Raw genomic sequence first — 23,569 nt, 5'->3', positions numbered from 1 at the left:
CATTCAAATCTATATTTCAAAAGCGCATAACATTTCCAAAACAAAAAATGCTCAAATGTAAATGTACTTGTTTGAACGAGACCAGAGTAAATGTGAAAATGTAATGGTCCAAGTCAAGATCTTCCTTTTGGCTAGAGAATCACACCAGTCTGTCCTTCTGTGTGTCTCACCTGTCCTGCAGCCTGTCGACTGACTCCTTGAGGCGGGCCCGCAGGTGCCTGATACACACCTCCTTCTGCTGCAGGGGTGTGAGGTACTGCTCTGGGGGAGGGGGGCGGATGCCATGGTTATCTGTACATGAGGCGTATGCCTTCATGTGACGCCTTGGAGAGAGAGAGAGAGAGAGAGAGAGAGCGGAAACAGGAGAAACAAAGATCTATTGAAATCCATTATCTTCTATAAGCTTCATTATAAGACATTATTAAAACCCCTTACACTCGTTGGAATTGGCCTATATGGATAGCGATAAATTGAAATGTTTCTTACAGAAGAAATATGGAAAGCATTTGCATACCCATGGTAGCAATTAAAAAGGGAACAGTTTAGAGATTACGGGAAAATGATTAGACTAAATGTGAGGACACAGTTCATCTAACACAAGACTGAATCCAAACATTACACTGTTGATTTTATTAGCATTTTACATTTACTGTACTTTTCACCACATTTGTTGATAATGAAATCTGAAAATACTTTGGGGGTCAGTACAACATAAACCCTTGCCATTTTTTGTCTTGAGTGACAGGACTAACTGGCGTCTCCAAGTGACCACACACCTCTCCAAAATGTGCACAGTTCTCAAGTAATTTCAATGCACTTTTATGACTCAAAGAAGAATCTTCAACTACAGTGGGGAGAACAAGTATTTGATACACTTCCGATTTTGCAGGTTTTCCTACTTACAAAGCATATAGAGGTCTGTAATTTTTATCATAGGTACACTTCAACTGTGAGAGACGGAATCTAAAACAAAAATCCAGCCCGGCAGGATGCTCTCGATTGTGCATCTGTAAAGGTTTGTGAGTGTTTTTGGTGACAAGCCGAATTTCTTCAGCCTCCTGAGGTTGAAGAGACGCTGCTGTGCCTTCTTCATCACGCTGTCTGTGTGGGTGGACCATTTCAGTTTGTCCGTGATGTGTACGCCGAGGAACTTAAAACTTTCCACCTTCTCCACTACTGTCCCATCGAGATACGATCTTACAGTGTTAGGTTTTCACAAGGCAATTAAGAGAAGCGGATCATAATTTTGGTGCAAATAGAATAGAGTCATGAGTGTATTCAGATGCGTGGTCCACGGCAGATTTTGTTCACAATACAACAAACACAGGCTCATTGTGTTCAGGACAACCCAGGGTATAACGCCATGTCACCTTGTAACTGTACATCAAACATAGTTATCATAAACGTTGACACCGGATACGACGTGAGTCTTATGATATGTAAATGTGAAGTGCACATTTGGGCTCATGTGTGTTTAGCTTGCTTGTAGGACATCAGAGGTATTTATTATAATCTTCAACATCTCATCTTTCAAAATACAGAGAGTCCTCGTAATTTACACCTTCTCTCAGTCAGACAACAAACATTTTTCAGAAGTTGCCCAATTAGCGGGAGGGATGGGGGCAACTCCTTGTCGTGCTCAAGTTCAGAACGGCTGTCAGTCAAAACCCTTACAGAGCTGTGAAGCGGAGACCCTGTGCTCTGATGTCATGTATAGCCACTGCGTTCCAATTTAGGCGCTGATCAGTGTCAAGGGCTATGGCTCATACATTCTTCTAACAAGTTATAAGACCTTTAAAAACATGTCCTTATAATACAAAACATAACACTTTGTAGGCTACTTTGCAGTAGGCACTCATTCTCCCATGTTGGAGAATGATACCAACATGGGGCATAGCAGGCTAGCCATAGGGTTCTATTCAATCTGTATCGCTGAAGAAATGTAAAGGTAAGTTCCTATTAAGCGGAAATCGGCAGTGTTTATCTTGAATGCAGTCTCAGCTAATGCGGGAACATTGCCTTTAAATTTCAATCACCCTGGGACGCTGAATTTCCTCGATACGGATTGAATAGAGCCCTTAGTCTTATAGATTGATGGGGTAGCCAATTTCTGTCTTACCCCTTGGTGGGGCTGCAATCACTGCCCTTGCAGGAGCCAGAGTTAGTGCTGCTGCTGCTGAGAGAGGCGTTGCCATAGGGATCTCTGTTGCTGACTGGGGCAGCTGTCCTTCTGTACCAGAGTGAGAGGGACTGTTAATACATCAGGCAATATAGACAGACAGAGTACTATTAACTGACATTATCAAACACCAGAACAAATCCTGCCTCAATAAAACTCAACCAACATTAAATCATGCCCAAAACTCACCCACAAACATGCCCACTAAAAAACACAGACTCAAAACATGCCAAGACAGACACATACATTAAAAGGCCATGATGAAGGAGGACATATAGTATGCTCTGTAACACAGATGATATTACATGATGGCTCAAAGATGCCATGCACTTTGAGTAGATGAAAGCTGTCAAGAAAACCAAAAGCCAAGACAAAGTAGAACTTCAATCATGTCTGCAACGCCTATCAATAAATGAGAATGCCAAAAGTGAAAGGTTACTCCCAGCCAACAACAGATCAGCTTGCATGTGATGGTTTAGAAAGTACCTGGATTCAATCTACATGCCATGGACTTTGTACCATAACGCTCTAACATCCCACATCTAGTGATGCTCAACAACAGAACAAGTTATCAAAAGTTCCAATTAAGACTTTAAAAAGCATATTGAATGACAATATACATTTGTCATTCAATAAATTGGCATTAAGACTAAATACAGTGCATTCGGAAAGTATTCAGACCCCTTGATTTTTTCCAGATCTTGTTACAGCCTTATTATAAAATTGATTACATCGTTTTTTTCCCTCAATCTACACAGAATACAAAAACAGGTTTTTAGAAATGTTAGCAATTTTTTTTAATGAAATATCACATTGAAATAAGTATTCAGACCTTTTACTCAGTACTTTATTGAAGCACCTCTGGCAGCGATTACAGCCTTGAGTCTTCTTGGGTATGACACTACAAGCTTGGCACACCTATATTTGGGTAGTTTCTCCCATTCTTCTCTGCAGATCCTCTCAAGCTCTGTCAGGTTGGATGGGGAGCGTCGCTGCACAGCTATTTTCAGGTCTCTCCAGAGACGTTCGATCGGGTTCAAGTCTGGGATCTGACCGGGCCATTCAGAGACTTGTCCCGAAGCCCCTCCTGCGTTGTCTTGGCTGTGTGCTTAGGGTTGTTGTCCTGTTGGAAGGTGAACCTTTGCTTCAGAGCAGGTTTTCATCAAGGATTTCTTTGTACTTTGCTCGGTTCATCTTTCCATCGATCCTAACTTGTCTCCCAGTCCCTGCTGCTGAAAACCATCCCCACAGTATGATGCAGCCACCACCATGCTTTACCGTAGTGACGGTGCCAGGTTTCCTCCAGATGTGACGCTTGGCATTCAGGCCGAAGAGTTCAATCTTGGTTTCATCAGACCAGAGAATCTTGTTTGTCATGGTCTGAGAGTCCTTTAGGTACCTTTTGGCAAACTCCTGTCATGTGCCTTTTACTGAGGACTAGCTTTCTTCTGGCCACTACCATAAAGGCCTGATTTGTGGAATGCTGCAGAGATGGTCATCCTTCTGGATGGTTCTCTCATCTCCACAGAGCTCTGTCAGAGTAACCCTTGGCCCTTCTCCCCCGATTGCTCAGTTTGGCCGAGCGGCCAGCTCTAGGAAGAGTCTTGGTGGTTCCAAACTTCTTCCATTTAAGAATGATGGAGGCCACTTTGTTCTTGGGGACCTTCAATGCTGCAGAATTATTTTGGTACCCTTCCCCAGATCTGTGCCTCCACGCAATCCTGTCTCGGAGCTCTACTGACAATTCCTTCGACCTCATGACTTGGTTTTTGCTCTGACATGCACTGTCAACTGTGAGACCTTCTATAGACAGGTGTGTGCCTTCCAAATCATGTCCAATTAATTGAATTTACCACAGGTGGACTCCAATCAAGTTGTAGAAACATCTCAAGGATGATCAATGGAAACAGGATGCACTTGAGCTCAATTCCCAGTCTCATAGCAAAAGTTCTGAATAAGGTATTTCTGTTTTTATTTATTTTTTATAAATTTGCAAACATTTCTGAAAACCTGTTTTCGCTGTGTCATTATGGGGTATTGTGTGTAGATTGATGAGGGAAAAAACTATTAAATCCATTCTAGAATAAGTCTAACGTAACAAAATGTAGAAAAAGGGAAGGGGTCTGAATACTTTCTGAATGCACTGCACATGCCTAGGGAACGAAGTCAGAGAGATACAACAACAAAAAATTGACGGAGTGAGAGGGATAAAGGGAGAGTTGTGCTAACCGAGAGTGCCGCTCCGGAGACTTGGTAGTGAGATATCCTCGATCCGTTGGGCGCATTGAAACCATATAGTCTGTCTCCATTGGAATGTAGTCTAGCTCTATGAACCTGCAATAGTCAAACCTAACCAAAGACAACAAGCTATTATAGTGAGGAGATAGTGATGTCTGTCAGACTGAGATTCAGGCTAGAACCCAGTGACAAACATCAATAGTACTTAGGGCTTATACCCTGTGGTGGCCAAATACATCAACAATGGTCATCATGGGGTAAGTAAAGTGAGTACCTATCTAGTTTGATAGTGAGACTGTTTAAAGTAAAATAAAGACCGTAGCCTGGATTGTTTAGAGCAGAAACACTGGCTAATGATGAATGAGAAATTAATTTAGAATGAAATGGATTAAAGTATTACTTCTCCTTAAAAACGGGCTCATTAGAACTTAATCCTTGGCTCTGGGAGATTCCTCTACACTGATGTGTGTAAATACAGCTTTGTTCTTTAATGAGAGAGAGCATAGGCATATTACAACTACTAACGAGACATGAACTTGCCCTGTCGAGGTCTGCTATAGGCAAACAGGGCATCTGAAGATGACTTCATCTAAACATTATTCTCCTAAACAAAGAAATGATTAAACCATGATTAAGATGCTGACATGTGGACCAGACACATTTCTGCCTTCTTACCCTGCCCCCCTACTGTCCCCCTCAGGACGAAAGGTGAGCAGTGGCATCAGAGACCACACCAAAAAATATACACAATTACAGCCTGCAATCTGGGGAAATTCCTACCTCACATAACCCTTAACAAAAACAACATCAGAGCAAGAAACCCCAAAAAGTCAGCAGAATTAACAATTGGGAAAAGAAGAAAACAAAAGAAAGTAGAATGAAATTCTGTTGAAATCATATTCATGTAGTTTCTACATTTTATTAGTGAAGGAATGGGGAAGGGGCACTGTGATGGGCAACTCCTGTCCTGTACTAGTGTTACTGTTGTCAAATTGGTACATTTACTAATGACAGGCAATTAAACAAAGCAATCAAATTCTGGCAGTTATCCAGGAGGACAGTAGTGTTGCCCAATCAATGGCTTCCAGACTGGGTGGGAGGAGATAAGCAGTGCCAAACAGATAGAACCAGCTGTTGGAAGCAGTTTTATTTTAGGAAGGGTTATGTCAGGTTATGACAAAGGCCAACAGCATACAAACAGAAAACGGTCAAGCTGAGAAATGCAGCGGAAGCAAGCCTGGAAAGAAAGGTCTATAAAATGTAAAATGTGTGGGCTAAATAAGGTTCGGCACAATTTCAGTCCATCATTACATCTCTTCTCCTTTGAGATGGACCCTGGTGTGAAAGTGCCTGATGTGGGGCAAGCTGGTGTTATGATGTGTACGCAGGCTGTGCTGACGCTGTGTGAGGAATAGTCCTGTACAGAGTGGTTGCAAGAAGTGAGAGGAGAATGTGGTGGGACAGAGAGACTGCTCTTATAAACTACCACACAATAACTACGGTCCGGTTTGAAGATGGTTTGAGAGATCGTCCAGCGTGACTGACCAGCCAGCACTACTACTTTAACAGCTGTACTCTTCAGTAAATGCACTGTTAAATCAGTCAATCACCTCATCAAGCTATTGGCTATAATATTGGCATATGTCAGTGTACCACCAATTCTGTTTGGTGCATCTGGAGGGTTTATCAGTGAATGTCAAAGATCAATGGATCTCTGTCTGTGCCGGTCTGTCCAGCTATGACTACGGCACATGAGCATGCTCTCTGGGACAGTATAACTGAAGGGTGTCTCACGCAGGGGGCGCGGGCACGGGTACAGGCACGGGCGAGGAGGAGGACGACAGCATTTGCTGCAAGCGCCGTTTGGGCTGCAGAGCCTTCAGAGGGTTGAATCTAGGGAGAGAGACGACAGAAAGGACCAGAGCTGGGTTCTATCTTTGCTCCAGTTTTCCAAGCCGGCTGTAGCTAGGACATTGGACATGAGTAATTCATTGCAGTGAAATACAGTATCAACGTAAAGACAACTTTAAATAGACAGAGTGCAAGTTCACAATATAGTTGCAGTGTGTTAAATAAACGGAGATCCAATCATTCACTCCCTTTATAGCAACTCTTACCATAATCCCAACACACCACTGCATTCATTTTAGCTGACAAAGCAGTTACATGGTCAAACCAACCATGTTGGAAAAAAAGAGAGAAAAGCAAAGCTCTAAAGTGCTGACGCGACTGTGACGAGAGAGAGAGAGAGAGAGAGAGAGAGACAGAGAGAGAGAGAGAAAATTGTCCTGTAACCGCTTATGGAGCTCAGCAGCTGATGGGACTGAAGCAAAACTGAGCCTCAGCTCACCCAGGAGATTGTGAGCCCCTGTAGCAATAAAGACAAACACAAGTTCACACACAGCATTCAATACTCAGCGAGACATCACATCATTAAACATGTTCTCTGGGAGGGACATACCCACATTCTTCACCCCTGACCATTTCTTGTGGCTGATGATAAGAAGAGAAAATGGATGAGGTAGAGAGAACAACAGAGAGATGCGAGAGAGAGAGAGAGAGAGAGAGAGAGAGAGGTTGACTAAGAGGTTGACTGAAAAAGTTAAAAGGAGAAGGATTTAGAGCAAAATAGGGCTGTTCAATAGAAACGGGAGATTAGTAAAATGGAGTACGAGGGATTTTAAAAGGACGAGTCAAAAATAAATGAGGGTGTACTTATATAAGAGATGGGGTTAAGTGGAGAACATGAGAGTGTGAAGGTAATCTAAAAAGAAGATGAAAGGAGAGCGATAGAGGATGAATTAGAAAAATTAGGACAGACTGGTTGAATCAACATTGTTCCCACATCATTTCAATTATGTTTTTTACTGTCACATACACCGCATAGGTGCAGTGAAACGTGTTGTTTTACAGGGTCAGTCGTAGAAGTACGGCACCCCGGGTGCAAATTAGGGTTAAGTGCCTTGCTCAAGGACACATCAGCAGATTCTTAATCTTGGCGGCTTGGGGATTCGAACCAGTGACCTTTCAGGTTATTGGCCCAACGTACTAACCGCTAGGCTACCTGCCACCCACGTTGAACCAACGTGGAAAAGACGTTGAATTGACGTCTGCGCCCAGTGGGGAGAGAGTAGGAGTTTCAGATGTGTAGGTGTGTATGCAGTGCTGTACCTGCGTGAGCCCAACGCAGACCTCTGGGTGGAAGGCGCAGGGGCAGACATGGAGCCAGACAGCCTCTCTCGCCCTCTCTTTTCGTATTTCTCTGTCTCTCTCTCACTCTGCAGCTTCAGCTCTGCAGTGACAGCCAGCCTGAGAGAGGAAAACAGACAAATGAACACAGTGAGTTCTATACAAGCACACAAACAGGCACCGACTCGGTGGCACTGTGGACCAGGCATGACACACTGTTCTGAACCGACAAAACATGCAATTGTTTTCAAGTATGAATAAGTCAGTGAGGTCACACACACACACACACACACATATTTTGTTTTTCTATCCTCGTGGGGACCTAAAATTAATTTCCATTCAAAATCCTATTTTCCCTAAGCCCTCCCCTAATTCTAACCCCTAAACTTAAAATAGCATTTGTCCTCATGGGAATGTGGGAAATGTCGACACGAGGAAGAATTTTCTTTGTTTTACTATCCTTGTGGGTAGTAAATCTCACACACACACACACACACACACACACACACACACACACACACACACACACACACACACACACACACACACACACACACTTTTGCTGACTTCCTTGGTGATAACTATAGATGTTTCAGCTTCGTGCTTTGTGCTGACTAGCTGGCAGGAGCCAGGGATGGCACATATCTGGGATCAGCCCAGCCAGACAGAGCACCAGGGAGAGTCAGCCAATCACCACTTACTAGTCTGGCCACAGGCCTGAGACGGTAGAGAGCAGTGTTTGTGCTTCAACAGCAAATGGTTTATGGATTTGATTCAGTGATAAATAACAATCTAAGTCAGGCAAGCCCTGCGACTGTCGTTGCGGTCTATCGATACGACCTAATTAACATGCTATCAAAGCTCAAGTTGAAATATATTGCAATGTTGCGCAAATGCCGATTGCAAAATAAGATATGGGTCTCAATGTCAACAATGTGCCAAGTATGTCTATTCCTCATAATCTCTTGGCCATGCACAGTCAGTGGAGATAAGCAGTGATGATTGAGAGACACATACCTGATTGGGGAGGTAGAAAGGGAGAGATCAGCAGCAGGTATGATAACAGAGGTAGATGAGGAGAGACAGAGAGAGGGGGAGAGTACATGAAGGGAAAGAGGGGATTAATCCCATTAATCATAGAACACAGGATTTAGTGAGTTCAGGAGCCAAGTATGCACCATAAGCCTGGCCCCTAAATCTCCCTCAGGCTTCTCCATAAACCCACCCATCCTTCTGTCTGTGTGGGCACAGAGCTACCTCTCATTATTGGTCTTGACCTCCTCCTCCTCATCTGTCATCCCCTCTCCTAAAATACACTCCCATATAGTTATTCCTTTACTTTTCCTCTGTCCCTCTGCCCTGTGTTTCTGATCATGAAAAAGGACCCTACCGTTATGTGAGCAAAGCCAGTCCTTCAGACTCTCAAAGACAATGCTACACTGTACACACTGTAGTTTATGTTGTCCCCATTTCCTCTGTCCTTGCCTGACAGGGTTGGGCAGTAGTGTACTGTTTGTCCCAACCCTGCAGTGTAGGGTGAGTAACCATGTTGAATCACCCCTCAGCAGCCAGCCAGCCAGCTGGCCAGACAGACGCCCACTCAGCCTGCAATGCTATATATTTATTTATTATTATTATTTTTATTTTACCTTTATTTAACTAGGCAAGTCATATAGACAGACAGACAAAGAGTCAGCCAGCCAGCCACCCAGAGAGACAGACAGCCTGAGACAGATACCCACTCAGTCTCCACTGCTACAGACAGACAGACAGACAGACAGACAGACAGACAGACAGACAGACAGACAGACAGACAGACAGACAGACAGACAGACAGACACCTGTCTCATTGCTACAGAGAGACAGCTATAGAGAGACAGCTACAGAGAGACAGAGAGCCTGCTACAGAGAGACAAGGAGACTGCTACAGAGAGACAAGGAGACTGCTACAGAGAGACAGAGAGACTGCTACAGAGAGACAGAGAGACTGCTACAGAGAGACAGAGAGACTGCTACAGAGAGACAGAGAGACTGCTACAGAGAGACAGAGACAGCTACAGAGAGACAGAGAGACTGCTACAGAGAGACAAGGAGACTGCTACAGAGAGACAGAGAGACTGCTACAGAGAGACTGAGAGACTGCTACAGAGAGACAGAGAGACAGCTACAGAGAGACAGAGAGACTGCTACAGAGAGACAAGGAGACTGCTACAGAGAGACAGAGAGACTGCTACAGAGAGACTGAGAGACTGCTACAGAGAGACAGAGAGACTGCTACAGAGAGACTGCTACAGAGAGACAGAGAGACTGCTACAGAGAGACAGAGAGACTGCTACAGAGAGACTGCTACAGAGAGACAGAGAGACTGCTACAGATAGACAGAGAGACTGCTACAGATAGACAGAGAGACAGAGAGACTGCTACAGAGAGACTGCTACAGAGAGACAGAGAGACTGCTACAGAGAGACTGAAAGACAGAGAGACTGCTACAGAGAGACAGAGAGACTGCTACAGAGAGACTGAAAGACAGAGAGACTGCTACAGAGAGACTGCTACAGAGAGACAGAGAGACAAGGAGACTGCTACAGAGAGACTGAAAGACAGAGAGACTGCTACAGAGAGACTGCTACAGAGAGACAGAGAGCCTGCTACAGAGAGACAGAGAGCCTGCTACAGAGAGACAGAGAGACTGCTACAGAGAGACTGAAAGACAGAGAGACTGCTACAGAGAGACTGAGAGACTGCTACAGAGAGACAGAGAGCCTGCTACAGAGAGACAGAGAGCCTGCTACAGAGAGACAGAGAGCCTGCTACAGAGAGACAGAGAGACTGCTACAGAGAGACTGAAAGACAGAGAGACTGCTACAGAGAGACTGCTACAGAGAGACAAGGAGACTGCTACAGAGAGACAGAGAGACTGCTACAGAGAGACAAGGAGACTGATACAGAGAGACAAGGAGACTGCTACAAAGAGACTGAGAGACTGCTACAGAGAGACTGAGAGACAAGGAGACTGCTACAGAGAGACAAGGAGACTGCTACAGAGAGACAGAGAGACAAGGAGACTGCTACAGAGAGACAAGGAGACTGCTACAGAGAGAGACCCAGCTGGTTATCACCTCACCTCATCACTCATAATTCATCTTCACCCACAGGGTGTGACGTAGCATGGTTAAAACAGCTGTTAACTCTTATGAATACAGTTAATACACACATAGGAGAGCAGCACGCAACATAGAAAGAAGATAACAATTTCACCTACGCCGCTGCCAAATCTGGCACTTTCCTCAAACAGTGCAGTTACGCAAACATTTCTATTACATTTTAGTCTTTCAGGGGCGGCAGGTAGCCTAGTGGTTAGAGTGTTGGGCCAGTAACCGGAAGGTTGCTAGATCTAATCCCTGAGCTGACAAGGTAAAGAGCTGTCGTTCTGCCCCTGAACAAGGCAGTTAACCCAGTGTTCCTAGGCCGTCATTATAAATATGAATTTGTTCTTAACTGACTTGCCTAGTCAAAAAAAATGTACAACTTTTTTGCAGACGCTCTTTTCCAACTTACAGGAGCAATTAGGGTTAAGTGCCATGCTCAACTGCACAGCGACAGATTTTTCACCTAGTTGACTCGGGGATTCGGACTAGTGACCTTTTGGTTACTGGCCTAATGCTCTGATGTGATGCATTTGAATTATCTGTTGCACCAAGCATTGATCTAACAAGGTTCTTGTATCACACGTTAATTAAGTGGCATTCAATACAGAACTACAATCGCTATTTCATCCATTCATTTGTTGTTTAAAGAGTAGCCCTAAAAAAGTAAAGCTGATATGAAAACAACAGACAAACAACAATCCCACAATCAAAGATCGTAGAAAAAAGGAAGAAATGAATCAGTGCCACGCAGCAGGAAGACACACCTGTGTCCATGATAGCTTTCCTGTTAATGGCTGTCACTAAGCAACATCAAGCCCTCTGGGCAATCAAGGCCTTCTGATGCGGAACACAGGGGAACATGATTAAATACGGAAATAAACAAACACTCTTACCTAACACACGCACACACACAAAATAATAGGGCAAAGATAACAATAGGAACTCTGTGGAATGTTTCCAGACACTGGAAAAGCCTTTCCTGTCCTCTTCCTCTCTGATACAGCCTAGACCTATCCCTGGTTTGACAGGAGCAGGTAGACAGGGAGGGAGGCAGAGGCAATATTTCCTACTACAGATGTAGGAAATTAAACACTTGTGTATTTGAGGTTTTAAAAAAGGCTTATGAAGTTTGTAATTTCCACTTTGAAATTTCAGACTTGATTTTCCTTTACATTTTTCGTACCAACCCCTAAAAAATGTCAATTACTTATAATCCACATAATAGTTAACATTTCCTGTTGCTGCAGGATTCATTTCCTGCTGTAGCAAACTGGCTCAAACTAAGATCCTACACTACTTGACCAAAAGTATGTGGACACCTTCTTGTCGAACATCTCATTCCAAAATCATGGGCATTAACATGGACTTGGTCTACCCTTTGCTGCTATAAAAGCCCAGTCTTCTGGCTTTCCACTAGATGTTGGAACATTGCTGCGGGGACTTGCTTCCATTCAGCCACTAGATCATTAGGGAGGATGGGCACTGATGTTGGGCAATTAGGTCTGGCTGGCAGTCAGCGTTCCAATTCATCCCAAAGGTGTTCGATGGGGTTGAGGTCAGGCCTCTGTGCAGGCCAATCAAGTTCTTCCACACCGATCTTGATAAATTATTTTTGTATGGACTTCAAGTCAAATCAAATTTTATTGGTCACATACACATGGTTAGCAGATGTTAATGCGAGTGTAGCGAAATGCTTGTGCTTCTAAAGTAGTTCCGACCATGCAGTAATATCTAACAAGTAATCAAACAATTTCACAACAACTACCTTACACACACAAGTGTAAAGGAATGAATAAGAATATGTACATATAAATATATGGATGAGCGATGGCCGAACGGCATAGGCAAGATGCAGTAGATGGTATAGAGTACAGTATATACATATGAGATGAGTAATGTAGGGTATGTAAACATTATATAAAGTGACATTGTTTAAAGTGACTAGTGATACATTTATTACATCCATTTTTTTATTATTAAAGTGGCTAGAGATTTGAGTCAGTATGTTGGCAGCAGCCACTCAATGTTAGTGATGGCTGTTTAACAGTCTGATGGCCTTGAGATAGAAGCTGTTCTTCAGTCTCTCGGTCCCAGTTTTGATGCATCTGTACTGACCTCGCCTTCTGGATGATATCGGGGTGAACAGGCAGTGGATCGGGTGGTTGTTGTCCTTGATGATCTTTTTGGCCTTCCTGTGACATCGGGTGGTGTAGGTGTCCTGGAGGGCAGGTAGTTTGCCCCCGGTGATGTGTTGTGCACACCACACTACCCTCTGGAGAGCCTTACGGTTGTGGGCGGAGCAGTTGCCGTACCAGGCATTGATACAGCCTGACAGGATGCTCTCGATTGTGCATCTGTAAAATTTCTTCAGCCTCCTGAGGTTGAAGAGGCGCTGTTGCGCCTTCTTCACCACGCTGTCTGTGTGGGTGGACCATTTCAGTTTGTCCGTGATGTATACGCTGAGGAACTTAAAACTTTCCATCTTCTCCACTACTGTCCCGTCGATGTGGATAGAGGGGTGCTCCCTCTGCTGTTTCCTGAAGTCCACGATCATCTCCTTTGTTTTGTTGACGTTGAGTGTGAGGTTATTTTCCTGACGCCACACTCCGAGGGCCCTCACCTCCTCCCTGTAGGCTGTCTCGTCGTTGTTGGTAATCAAGCCTACCACTGTAGCGTCATCTGCAAACTTGATGATGGATTTGGAGGTGTGCATGGACACGCAGTTATGGGTAAACAGGGAATACAGGAGAGGGCTGAGAACGCACCCGGTGATGAGGATCAGCTGGGTCGAGATGTTTTTTCCTACCCTATGCTGAGCTGTAGTCGATGAACAGCATTCTTACGTAGGTATTCCTCTTGTGCAGATGGGTAGGGCAGTGTGCAGTTTGACCGCGTCATCTGTGGACCTATTGGGGCGGTAAGCAAATTGGAGTGGGTCTAGGGTGTCAGGTAGGGTGGAGGTGATATGATCCTTGACTAGTCTCTCAAAGCACTTCATGATGACGGAAGTGAGTGCTACGGGGCGATAGTCGTTTAGCTCAGTTACCTTAGCTTTCTTGGGAACAGGAACAATGGTGGACCTCTTGAAGCACGTGGGAACAGCAGACTGGGATAGGGATTGATTGAATATGTCCGTAAACACACCAGCAAGCTGGTCTGCGCATGCTCTGAGGATGCAGCTTGGGATGCCGTCTGGGCTGGCAGCCTTGCGAGGGTTAACACTTTTAAATGTTTTACTCACGTTGGCTGCGGTGAAGGAGAGCCCGCAGGTTTTGGTAGCGGGCCGTGTCGGTGGCACTGTATTGTCCTCAAAGCGAGCAAAGAAGTTGTTTAGTTTGTCTGGGAGCAAGACATCAGGGTCCGCGACAGGGCTGGTTTTCTTTTTGTAGTCCGTGATTGACTGTAGACCCTGCCACATATCTCTCATGTCTGAGCCGTTGAATTACAACTCTACTTTGTCTCTTTACTGACGCTTAGCTTGTTTGATTGCCTTGCGGAGGGAATAGCTACACTGTTTGTATTCGGTCATGTTTCCGGTCGCCTTGCTCTGATTAAAAGCAGGGCTTTCAGTTTTGCATGAATACTGCCATTAACTTTTTATGGATAGGGGGCAGTATTTTCACGGCCGGATAAAAAACGTACCTGATTTAATCTGATTATTACTCCTGCCCAGAAACTAGAATATGCATATAATTATTAGCTTTGGATAGAAAACACTCCAAAGTTTCTAAAACTGTTTGAATGGTGTCTGTGAGTATAACAGAACTCATTTGGCAGGCCAAAACCTGAGAAGATTCCAAACAGGAAGCGCCCTCTCTGCCCATTTCTTGGCCTTCTTTGTTATCTCTATCCAAAACAGGGGATCTCTGCTGTAACGTGACATTTTCTAACGCTCCCATAGGCTCTCAGAAGGCGCCAGAACGTTGAATGATGACTTTGCAGGCCATGGCTGAAAAACAGTAGCGCATTTGGTAAGTGGTCGATCTGAGAACAATGAGACTGGGGCGCGCGTGCACGAGACGACTCCATGTTTTCATTTTCAGTCTTTGAACGAAAACAACGACTACCGGTCGGAATATTATCGCTTTTTTACGAGAAAAATCGCATAAAAATTGATTTTAAACAGCGTTTGACATGCTTCGAAGTACGATAATGGAATATTTTGATTTTTTTTGTCACGAAACGCGCCGGGCGCGTCACCCTTCGTTACCCTTCGGATAGTGTCTTGAACGCACAACAAAACGCCGCTATTTGGATATAACTATGGATTATTTGGAACCAAACCAACATTTGTTATTGAAGTAGAAGTCCTGGGAGTGCATTCTGACGAAGAACAGCAAAGGTAATCCAATTTTTCTTATAGTAAATCTGAGTTTGGTGAGTACCAAACTTGGTGGGTGTCAAAATAGCTAGCCCGTGATGGCGAGCTATCTACTCAGAATATTGCAAAATGTGCTTTCACCGAAAAGCTATTTTAAAATCTGACACCGCGATTGCATAAAGGAGTTCTGTATCTATAATTCTTAAAATAATTGTTATGTTTTTTGTGAACGTTTATCGTGAGTAATTTAGTAAATTCACCGGAAGTGTTCGGTGGGAATGCTAGTTCTGAATGTCACATGCTAATGTAAAAAGCTGTTTTTTGATATAAATATGAACTTCATTGAACAAAACATGCATGTATTGTATAACATAATGTCCTAGGAGTGTCATCTGATGAAGATCATCAAAGGTTAGTGCTGCATTTAGCTGTGGTTTTGTTTTTTGTGCCATTATATGCTAGCTTGAAAATGGGTGTCTGATTATTTCTGGCTGGGTACTCTGCTGACATAATCTAATGTTTTGCTTTTGCTGTAAAGCCTTTTTGAAATCGGACAGTGTGGTTAGATAAAGGAGAGTCTTGTCTTTAAAATGGTGTAAAATAGTCACATGTTTGAAAAGATGTTCGAGGACTTTGTATTTCGCGCCACGCCCATCATTGGATATTGGAGCAGGTGTTCCGCTAGCGGAACGTCTAGATGTAAGAGGTTAATCCACGGTTTCTGGTTAGGGAAGGTTTTAATAGTTGCCGTGGGTACAACATCACCGATGCACTTGCTAATAAACTCGCTCACCGAATCAGCGTATACATCAATATTGTTGTCTGACCCTATCCGGAACAAATCCCATTCCACGTGATCGAAGCAATCTTGAAGCGTGGATTGAACAGACCTGAGCACGGGTATTTCCTGTTTTAGTTTCAGTCTATAGGCTGGGAGCAATAAAATGGAGTTGTGGTCAGATTTCCCGAAAGGAGGGCGAGGGAGGGCTTTGTATGAGTAACAATGATCCAGAATTTTGCCAGCCCGGGTCGCGCATTTGATATGCTAATAAAATTTAGGGAGCCTATGTGGTTTCCAGTTTACATAGAATCCAATGAAGTTCTTTCAGGACCGTCGAGGTGTCTGCTTGGGGGGGAAGGGGGGGGGGGGGGGGGGTAATATACACGACTGTGATTATAATTGAAGAGAATGCTCTTGGTAGATAATGCGGTCGGCATTTGATTGTAAGGAATTCTAGGTCAGGTGAACAAAAGGACTTGAGTTCCTGTATGTTGTTATGATCACACCATGACTCATTAATCATAAGGCATACACCCACGCCCTTCTTCTTACCAGAGAGATATTTGTTTCTGTAGGCGTGATGCGTGAAGAAACCAGGTGGCTGTACCAACTCTGATAACATATCCAAAGTGAGCCATGTTTCCGTGAAACAGAGAATGTTACAATCTCTGATGTCTCTCTGGAAGGCAACCTTTGCTCGGATTTCGTCTACCTTGTTGTCAAGAGACTGGACATTGGCGATTAGTATACTCGGGAGCGATGGGAGATGTGCCCGTCTACGGAGCCTGACCAGAAGCCTGACCCCTTCTGCGGCGCCGTTGTTTTGGGTCGCCTGCTGGGGTCCGATCCATTGTCCTGGGTGGTGGACCAAACAGAGGATCCGCTTCGGGAAAGTTGTATTCCTGGTCGTAATGTTGGTAAGTTGACGTTGCTCCTCCCGGCTGTATGTAATAAGACTTATGATTTCCTGGGGTAACAGTGTAAGAAATAATACATAAAAAAAGAAAATACCGCATAGTTTCCTAAGAATGCGAAGCGAGGCGGCCATCTCTGTCGGCGCTGGACAATGCCCCCATGAAGGCTTTGTGCATGGGGGCATTGTCATGCTGAATCAGGAAAGGGCCTGCCCCAATCTGTTGCTACAAAGTTGCTAGCACAGAATCGTCTACAATGTCATTGCATAATGTAGCGTTAATATTTCCCGTCACTGGAACTGAGGGGCCTAGACCGAAAAAGAAAATCAGCCCCTGACCATTATTCCTCCTCCACCAAACTTTACAGTTGGTAAAGATTCATCACGCCAGAGAATGCGTTTCCACTGCTCCAGAGTCCAATGGCGGCAAGCTTTACACCACTCCAGCCGAAGCTGTGCATTGCGCATGGTAATCTTAGGCTTGTGTGCGGCTGCTTGGCCATGGAAACCCATTTCATTAAGCTCCTGACGAACAATTATTGTGCTGACGTTGCTTTCAGAGGCAGTTTGTGACTCGGTAGTGACGATTGCAACAAACAGACAATTTTTACGTGCTTCAGCACTCTGCGGTCACGTTCTGTGAGCTTGTGTGGCCTACCTCTTCGCGGTTGAGCCGTTGTTGCTCCTAGACGTTTCCACTTCACAATAACTTACAGTTGACCGGAGTAGCTCTAGCATGGCAAACATTTGACAAACTGACTTGTTGGGAAGATGGCATCCTATGATGGTGCCACACAATGTTCCCTCAAATCTTTTGCATTGCTGAGCACATTTCAGGTCTGCTGAGTGCAAACTTGAGCGTTGTGAAAATTCTGTGCAACTTCAGGTGTGCGTTTACTGTGAACACTGAGGCTGTACCCACTTTTAGTTAGTTTTGACAGTGGTCAAGTTGGCTACTGTGGCTATTTGATCATAATGTAGGTCTACCAGATTGGCCTACCATCAAAAACAATGGAGAAAATGCATCCCAGAAAATTTTAACATGGAAATAGCTGTTCTATTGTGCAGCCTACAGTAGTAGCCAATGTGTGGTGTTCAATGGAGGCCTACATTCCATTAGCCTTTTATAAAAAACATGCAGGGCTTGACATTAACCTGTTCATCCACTTGTCCTTCAGACAAGGAGGTGACTGGAAATGTTGTTGTGCTGTTTGATGCAAGAAACCACTTTACAAAATAAAATGCATCATTATTCCCATACTATTATTACAGAGAATCCGAAAAATGATTCTACCCTCTGCCTATTGGTCACTTAGCTTATTCAAGCCTGTCTCAAAATACAACACTGCCCCTTTAAAGACAAAAAAAGCTCTTTACCTGACTCACTTTTCAAAGATATCTAGAAATACACACGTTTTGTGCCCTTGTAAGAAGCAATCACTCCCCTATTGCTGACTACAAATTGTCTATAACTGGGCTAATAACTCACTAGCAAAGAATATGAACAAATGTGCACATCGCTACATGTAGCTCTAGCTTTGATCTCAAAACAAGCGCATCTCCTCACGATCGCTCATGCTGTAAACACAGTCCAGTTCAAAGTGAAGGACATAGATCCATATATGGCAATTGTCTAGTTGAATATACAGTAGGCCTACTTCAGCTCTGATTGGTTATGGTGCACCGGTCTATGTAGAGTATGGGTCTGAGTCGTGCCTGTCAATGCAATAGAATCCTAATCCGATGCGTTCTGTCTTTAACAAAATCTCTTGCATAGTTAGTTTTGCATACTAAGTCTGGCATTGTTTGTTTTGTTTCAGTATTTTACATTGAAAGTGGATAATATTGTGTTGATTCGATCACAATTCCCACAGTAAAGGGAAATGTTGATTGTGTTGACGAACGGGGAAAACTCTAGAAATTGAGTGAAATTAAATCTCGTGCTTCTCTGCGCAAGCTGATATTTCTTCTGCATGGCAGTCCAGCACGCGTGCAGTTTAGAGGGAACATTGGTGCCACGTTGAAAGTCACTGAGCTCTTCAGCAAGGCTATTCTACTGCCAATGTTTGTCTATGGAGATTGCATGACTGTGCGCTCAATTTTATACACCTGTCAGCAACGGGTGTGGCTGAAACAGCTGAATCCACTCATTTGAAGGGGTGTCCACATACTTAAAAAAAATATATATTGTGTATATCTGTATGTACATCACAAGGCATTCATACAGGATTTATTAAGCCCTATTATATAACGCCATCCCCAGCCAAAGGTACGGGCAGCATCAGACAGGTACAGCAGCACGCAAGCAGCTTCAAAGCTGATGAAAGTGACAATGACGTACCGCAATTTCATGAGGTTCCCCTGCAAGGTACCATGAGGTCCCCCCAATAATTCTACATATTTTGCCATGGGGCAAAGATAAAATATTGCCGTTTTAAAGCTAATTTCCTGTAATTCTAAACATTTTGCCATGGCTTATGAAGTGTTCATATGCTATCCGGGGGGGGGAGAGCCCCCCAAACCTTGGTATGATACACAAGTGGACAGAGACATGTTGACAGAGGGGGAAGAGAGGGAGAAATGGAGGGCAGAGATGGAGTGTGAGCGAGGGAGGAAGCTAGACAGAGAAGTAGGGAAAACCTTAATCTACCATCAAGCCTCATATGCGTATCTATCCTTCTCATGTCTAGTATCTGTAGTGACCGCCAGTATAAATTTGCACCTTCGTGGGAGTCACAGTAAAAGCTCTTTACATCCTTGATGGAATCTAACACCTTGGACACACACACACCCCATGGTTATGTTTATCACGCACACACCGGTACAGTCGCACATGAACACACTGTCACATCTCAGCATGGTCTCTCGCTCACATACACTCGGGAAACAGAATGTCCTTGCTCTCTCAAGGAAAGGTGACCTTGACTATTCTCATATACACCCAGGAATTCCATGTACAGGACACTGTAGCATGTGTTAAAGGAAGAAAGATAAGAGAGTGTGTCTTTCCTGCGTCACTCACTAGTATGTATGTTGTACATCAAGTGAGAGTCTGAGAAGTGTGTTAAAATTGTGTGCTGCTGAGCATACAAACATGCGTATATTAATGTATTTGAACAAGAAACAGTGAAAAGCTCTGAGATTCTGACTCACAACTTACATTACAGCCTATGGTTGGGACAGAGACACAGAATGAGTCACACCGGTTCAGTGACAGTGTAAGTGGTGCGTAACCGGTGGCAGGGAAGTCAGTCGCAGGAGAGCAGAACTAAGTAATAGCCGAAGCAGTTAAATAGCAAAACCAACGGCATAAAGAGTAACAAGACATGGGTACAAAACCCGTCGCGCACCAGTCAACATGTGCACAAGCACTTACAAATAAACAATACCACACAAAGACATGGGGGGGGGGGGGGGGGGAGAGAACAGAGGGTTAAATACACAACACGTAATGAGGGAATGAAAACCAGGCGTGTGGGAAAACAAGACAAAACCAATGGAAAATGAAAAATGGATCGGCGATGGCTAGAAGACCGGTGACGTCGACCGCCGAACACCGCCCGAACAAGGAGAGGAACCGACTTCGGTAGAAGTCGTGACAGACAGTAATAATGTCCCTGGGCACACACACACTTTCTCAATCACTGTCTAAATACTCATAATCATTCTTTTAAGAATATGAGTCTGGTATTTATGAACCTGTATGAATTTACTTTAATAAATGTAGTTTTACAGGGGCAGTGCACATTAAATCAACATTACTGTAAATGTGCCAGTTTTAAACCAGTCAGAATTGAGCATGGCTGTTTTCTGAATATTTGAGCAGTGGTGGCTACAACAAATGCTGTGGAATAGGTTATTTGCATATTAGGCCCAACGGTTGATCTGACAGTTTTTCTGCATAGCCATGGAATCTCTAAAGCAGTTTGTATACAGTGCCTTCAGAAAGTATTCACAGCCTTGACTTTTTCAGCATTTGTTGTGTTACAGCCTGAATTTATACCCCATAAAAAGTGTAATTATGTATTTTTTATTTTTTTTATGAAAAGCTGAAATGTCTCAAGTCAATAAGTATTCAACCCCTTTGTTATGGCAAGCCTAAATATGTTCAGGAATAAACATTTTGCTTAACAAGTCACATAATAACTTACATGGATTCACTCTGTGTGCAATAATAGTGTTTAAGATTATTTTTGAATGACTACCTCATCTCTGTACCCCACACATACAATTGTCTGTAATGTCCCTCAGTTGAGCAGTGAATTTCAAACACAGATTCAACCACAAAGATCTGAGAGGTTTTCCAATGCCTCACAAAGAAGGGCACCTCTATTGGTGGATGGGTAAAATAAAATAAAAAGTAGACATTGAATATTCTTTTGCGCAAAGTGAAGTTATTAATTACACTTTGGATAGTGTATCAATACACCCAGTTACTACAAAGATACAGGCGTCCTTCCTAACTCAGTTGCCAGAGAGGAAAGAAACCGCTCAGGGATTTCACCGTGAGACCAATGGTGACTTTAAAACAGTTGTTACAGAGTTTAATGGCTGTCATAGGAGAAAACTGAGGATGGTTCAACAACATTGTAGTTACTCCACAATGCTAACCTAGTTGAAGGAAGCCTGTACAGAATACAAATATTTCAAAACATGCACCCTGTTTGAGTACCACTGTTCATATTTTCAATCATGGTGGTGGCTGCATCATATTATGGGTATGCTTGTAATTGTTAAGGACTGGGGAGTTTTTCCAGGATAAACAATAAACGTAATGGAGGTAAGCATAGACAAAATCCTAGAGGAAAACCTGGTTCAGTCTGCTTTCCACCAGACACTGGGAGATTAATTCATCTTTCAGCAGGACAATAACATAAAACACAAGGCCAAATCTATACTGCAGTTGCTTAATAACAAGACAACATTGAATGTTCCTGAGTGGCCGAGTTACAGTTTAGACTTAAATCTACTTGGAAATCTATGGCAAAGACCTGAAAATGTTTGTCTAGCAATGATCAAAAACCAATTTGACAGAGCTTGAAGAATTTTGAAAAAATGTAAATGTAGCACAATCCAGGTGTGCAAAGCTCTTAGAGACTTACCCAGAAAGACTCACAGCTGTAATCACTGCCAAAGGTGAATACTTATGTAAATGAGATATTTCTGTATTTCATTTTCAATACATTTGCTAACATTTCTAAAAACATATTTTCCACTTATGGGGTATTGTGTGTAGATGGGTCAGAAAAAAATGATATTTAATCCATGTTGAATGCAGTCAAAATGTGAAATAAGTCAAGGGGTATGAATACTATGACGGCACTGTATCTTGTAACAGTAGCTCTACAACAGTATGTACAGTATCCAAGGCCCTAGACGTCCTCCCATTCCCCATGAACAACACAGTGGAATAATTATCCACTGAGTTAGTTAAATAATAGATATATGAGTCTGTTGGTTTGCAGCAGCTTATGACTCACACTTTCTTATCAGGCCAGCCCGCTCAGTCAGAAGCTAGGGAAATGGCCCCATGCACTCACAACCTCAGCCCAGAACTGCTCATAACGCGACAAATACTAACATTATTATAACACTGACAAAATTGATAAATGTGTGCGAGGAGAGTATACTCCTAACCAAATGATCAAAACAACTTTAAGAAGGACCCCCATCTCCTCTAGAATCCTACAGGCAAGGTTCAGCACAGACAATATGACTGCACAGGACACAACAGCTCCAAAGCAGTACTTGTAACTGGTTCCAGGTAGCCTTTCCCTGTATGCCCAATGAAAAACATAGTTTTTAATTCTCCATAAATTGTGCTCCAAAAGGGTTAACAAATGATCTAAATTATGATTTCTTAACTAAATATTAAAATTAACATTAAGAACATTTCGTTTTTGATTTACATGATGACCACCAAAAGGCAACTATATCCTCTATAGATACGAAAGTAAATCCAAGCACTTGTTCAGTTTACCTTCTTAGGTAGAACTTAAACATGTGTCTAAGGCAGTAGATAAGAATGCAGAAGTGTTTGTGTTGAAGCACCACAAGCACACTAATAAACAAGAAGGGCTGAATGAAGTCAATCTTGAAACTGCAACGTCGACAACTTCACAAACTATGCAGCTGAAATGCAGTAAGATGCAGTTTGTAATGTCACCACTAGATAGCAGCGTCTGTATTTAACGGTGTTATTTTTGTATCAAGGATGAGTCAGTGTTTACTTTGGCGCCAGTCCAGTGTTCGCACAAAAGTAGCACAGATTGCTAGCTCGCTAGCTAGCCTAACTATCTTGCTGGCTAGCTTGTCAGATAACGTTGACTAAGTAAGCATGTGATCAGGACAGGGCTGCTTGCTTGCTGAAGTGTACTTTTGATTATTTACTTGTTCAAATATGCTGTCGCTGGCTGTGGCAAGCTACTCACCGTCAAACCACCATGACCACTCTCTCACGCCGTGACTTACGGGCTGAATGTTACTCAATAAGCAGCTCGTTGATCGCCCTACTCAGGCAATCATTGAACAAAAATGAAATGGCACCGCTTTATCTGTGAAGGATCTGTGAGGCTTCTTTCACAAGATGGGTCCACAGGCAAAGGCTGTGCCATCTAGAGGAGGACAAAGGTAACACTTAGATATTGTACTAGGCCTAGGGGCCTGAAAGGGTCACAGAGGCATCTATAATTACCTCACTAATGACAATACCATCAGTACCATTATCATAGTCATTAACCACTCATAACCAGGCCAAAGACCTAGTTTCGGCACCACAACTGCGACATCAGTGCTTTAT

The 23,569-nt window shown here is 43.4% G+C and overlaps 1 protein-coding gene across 1 annotated transcript in view; it reads right to left on the bottom strand.

Annotated features, from left to right (window-relative positions):
- The window catches only part of snphb (syntaphilin b), a 39,200-nt gene that overhangs the window by 3,876 nt on the left and 11,755 nt on the right, over positions 1-23,569 (bottom strand). The window contains exons 2-5 of the mRNA XM_014145974.3: positions 7,589-7,726; positions 4,409-4,528; positions 2,120-2,230; positions 171-323 (exon numbers count right to left, since the gene is read on the bottom strand). Of these exons, the coding sequence (XP_014001449.1) occupies positions 171-323; positions 2,120-2,230; positions 4,409-4,528; positions 7,589-7,638 (434 nt within the window). The 5' untranslated portion in view covers positions 7,639-7,726. The remainder of the gene's footprint in view (positions 1-170; positions 324-2,119; positions 2,231-4,408; positions 4,529-7,588; positions 7,727-23,569) is intronic.

This window comes from Salmo salar, chromosome 15 (genome assembly GCF_965601325.2).
Source record: "Salmo salar chromosome 15, fSalSal1, whole genome shotgun sequence".
In the NCBI taxonomy this organism is placed as follows: domain Eukaryota; kingdom Metazoa; phylum Chordata; class Actinopteri; order Salmoniformes; family Salmonidae; genus Salmo; species Salmo salar.
The sequence above is the reverse complement of the archived record's forward strand: the minus strand, read 5'-3'. Positions and strand labels throughout refer to the sequence as shown.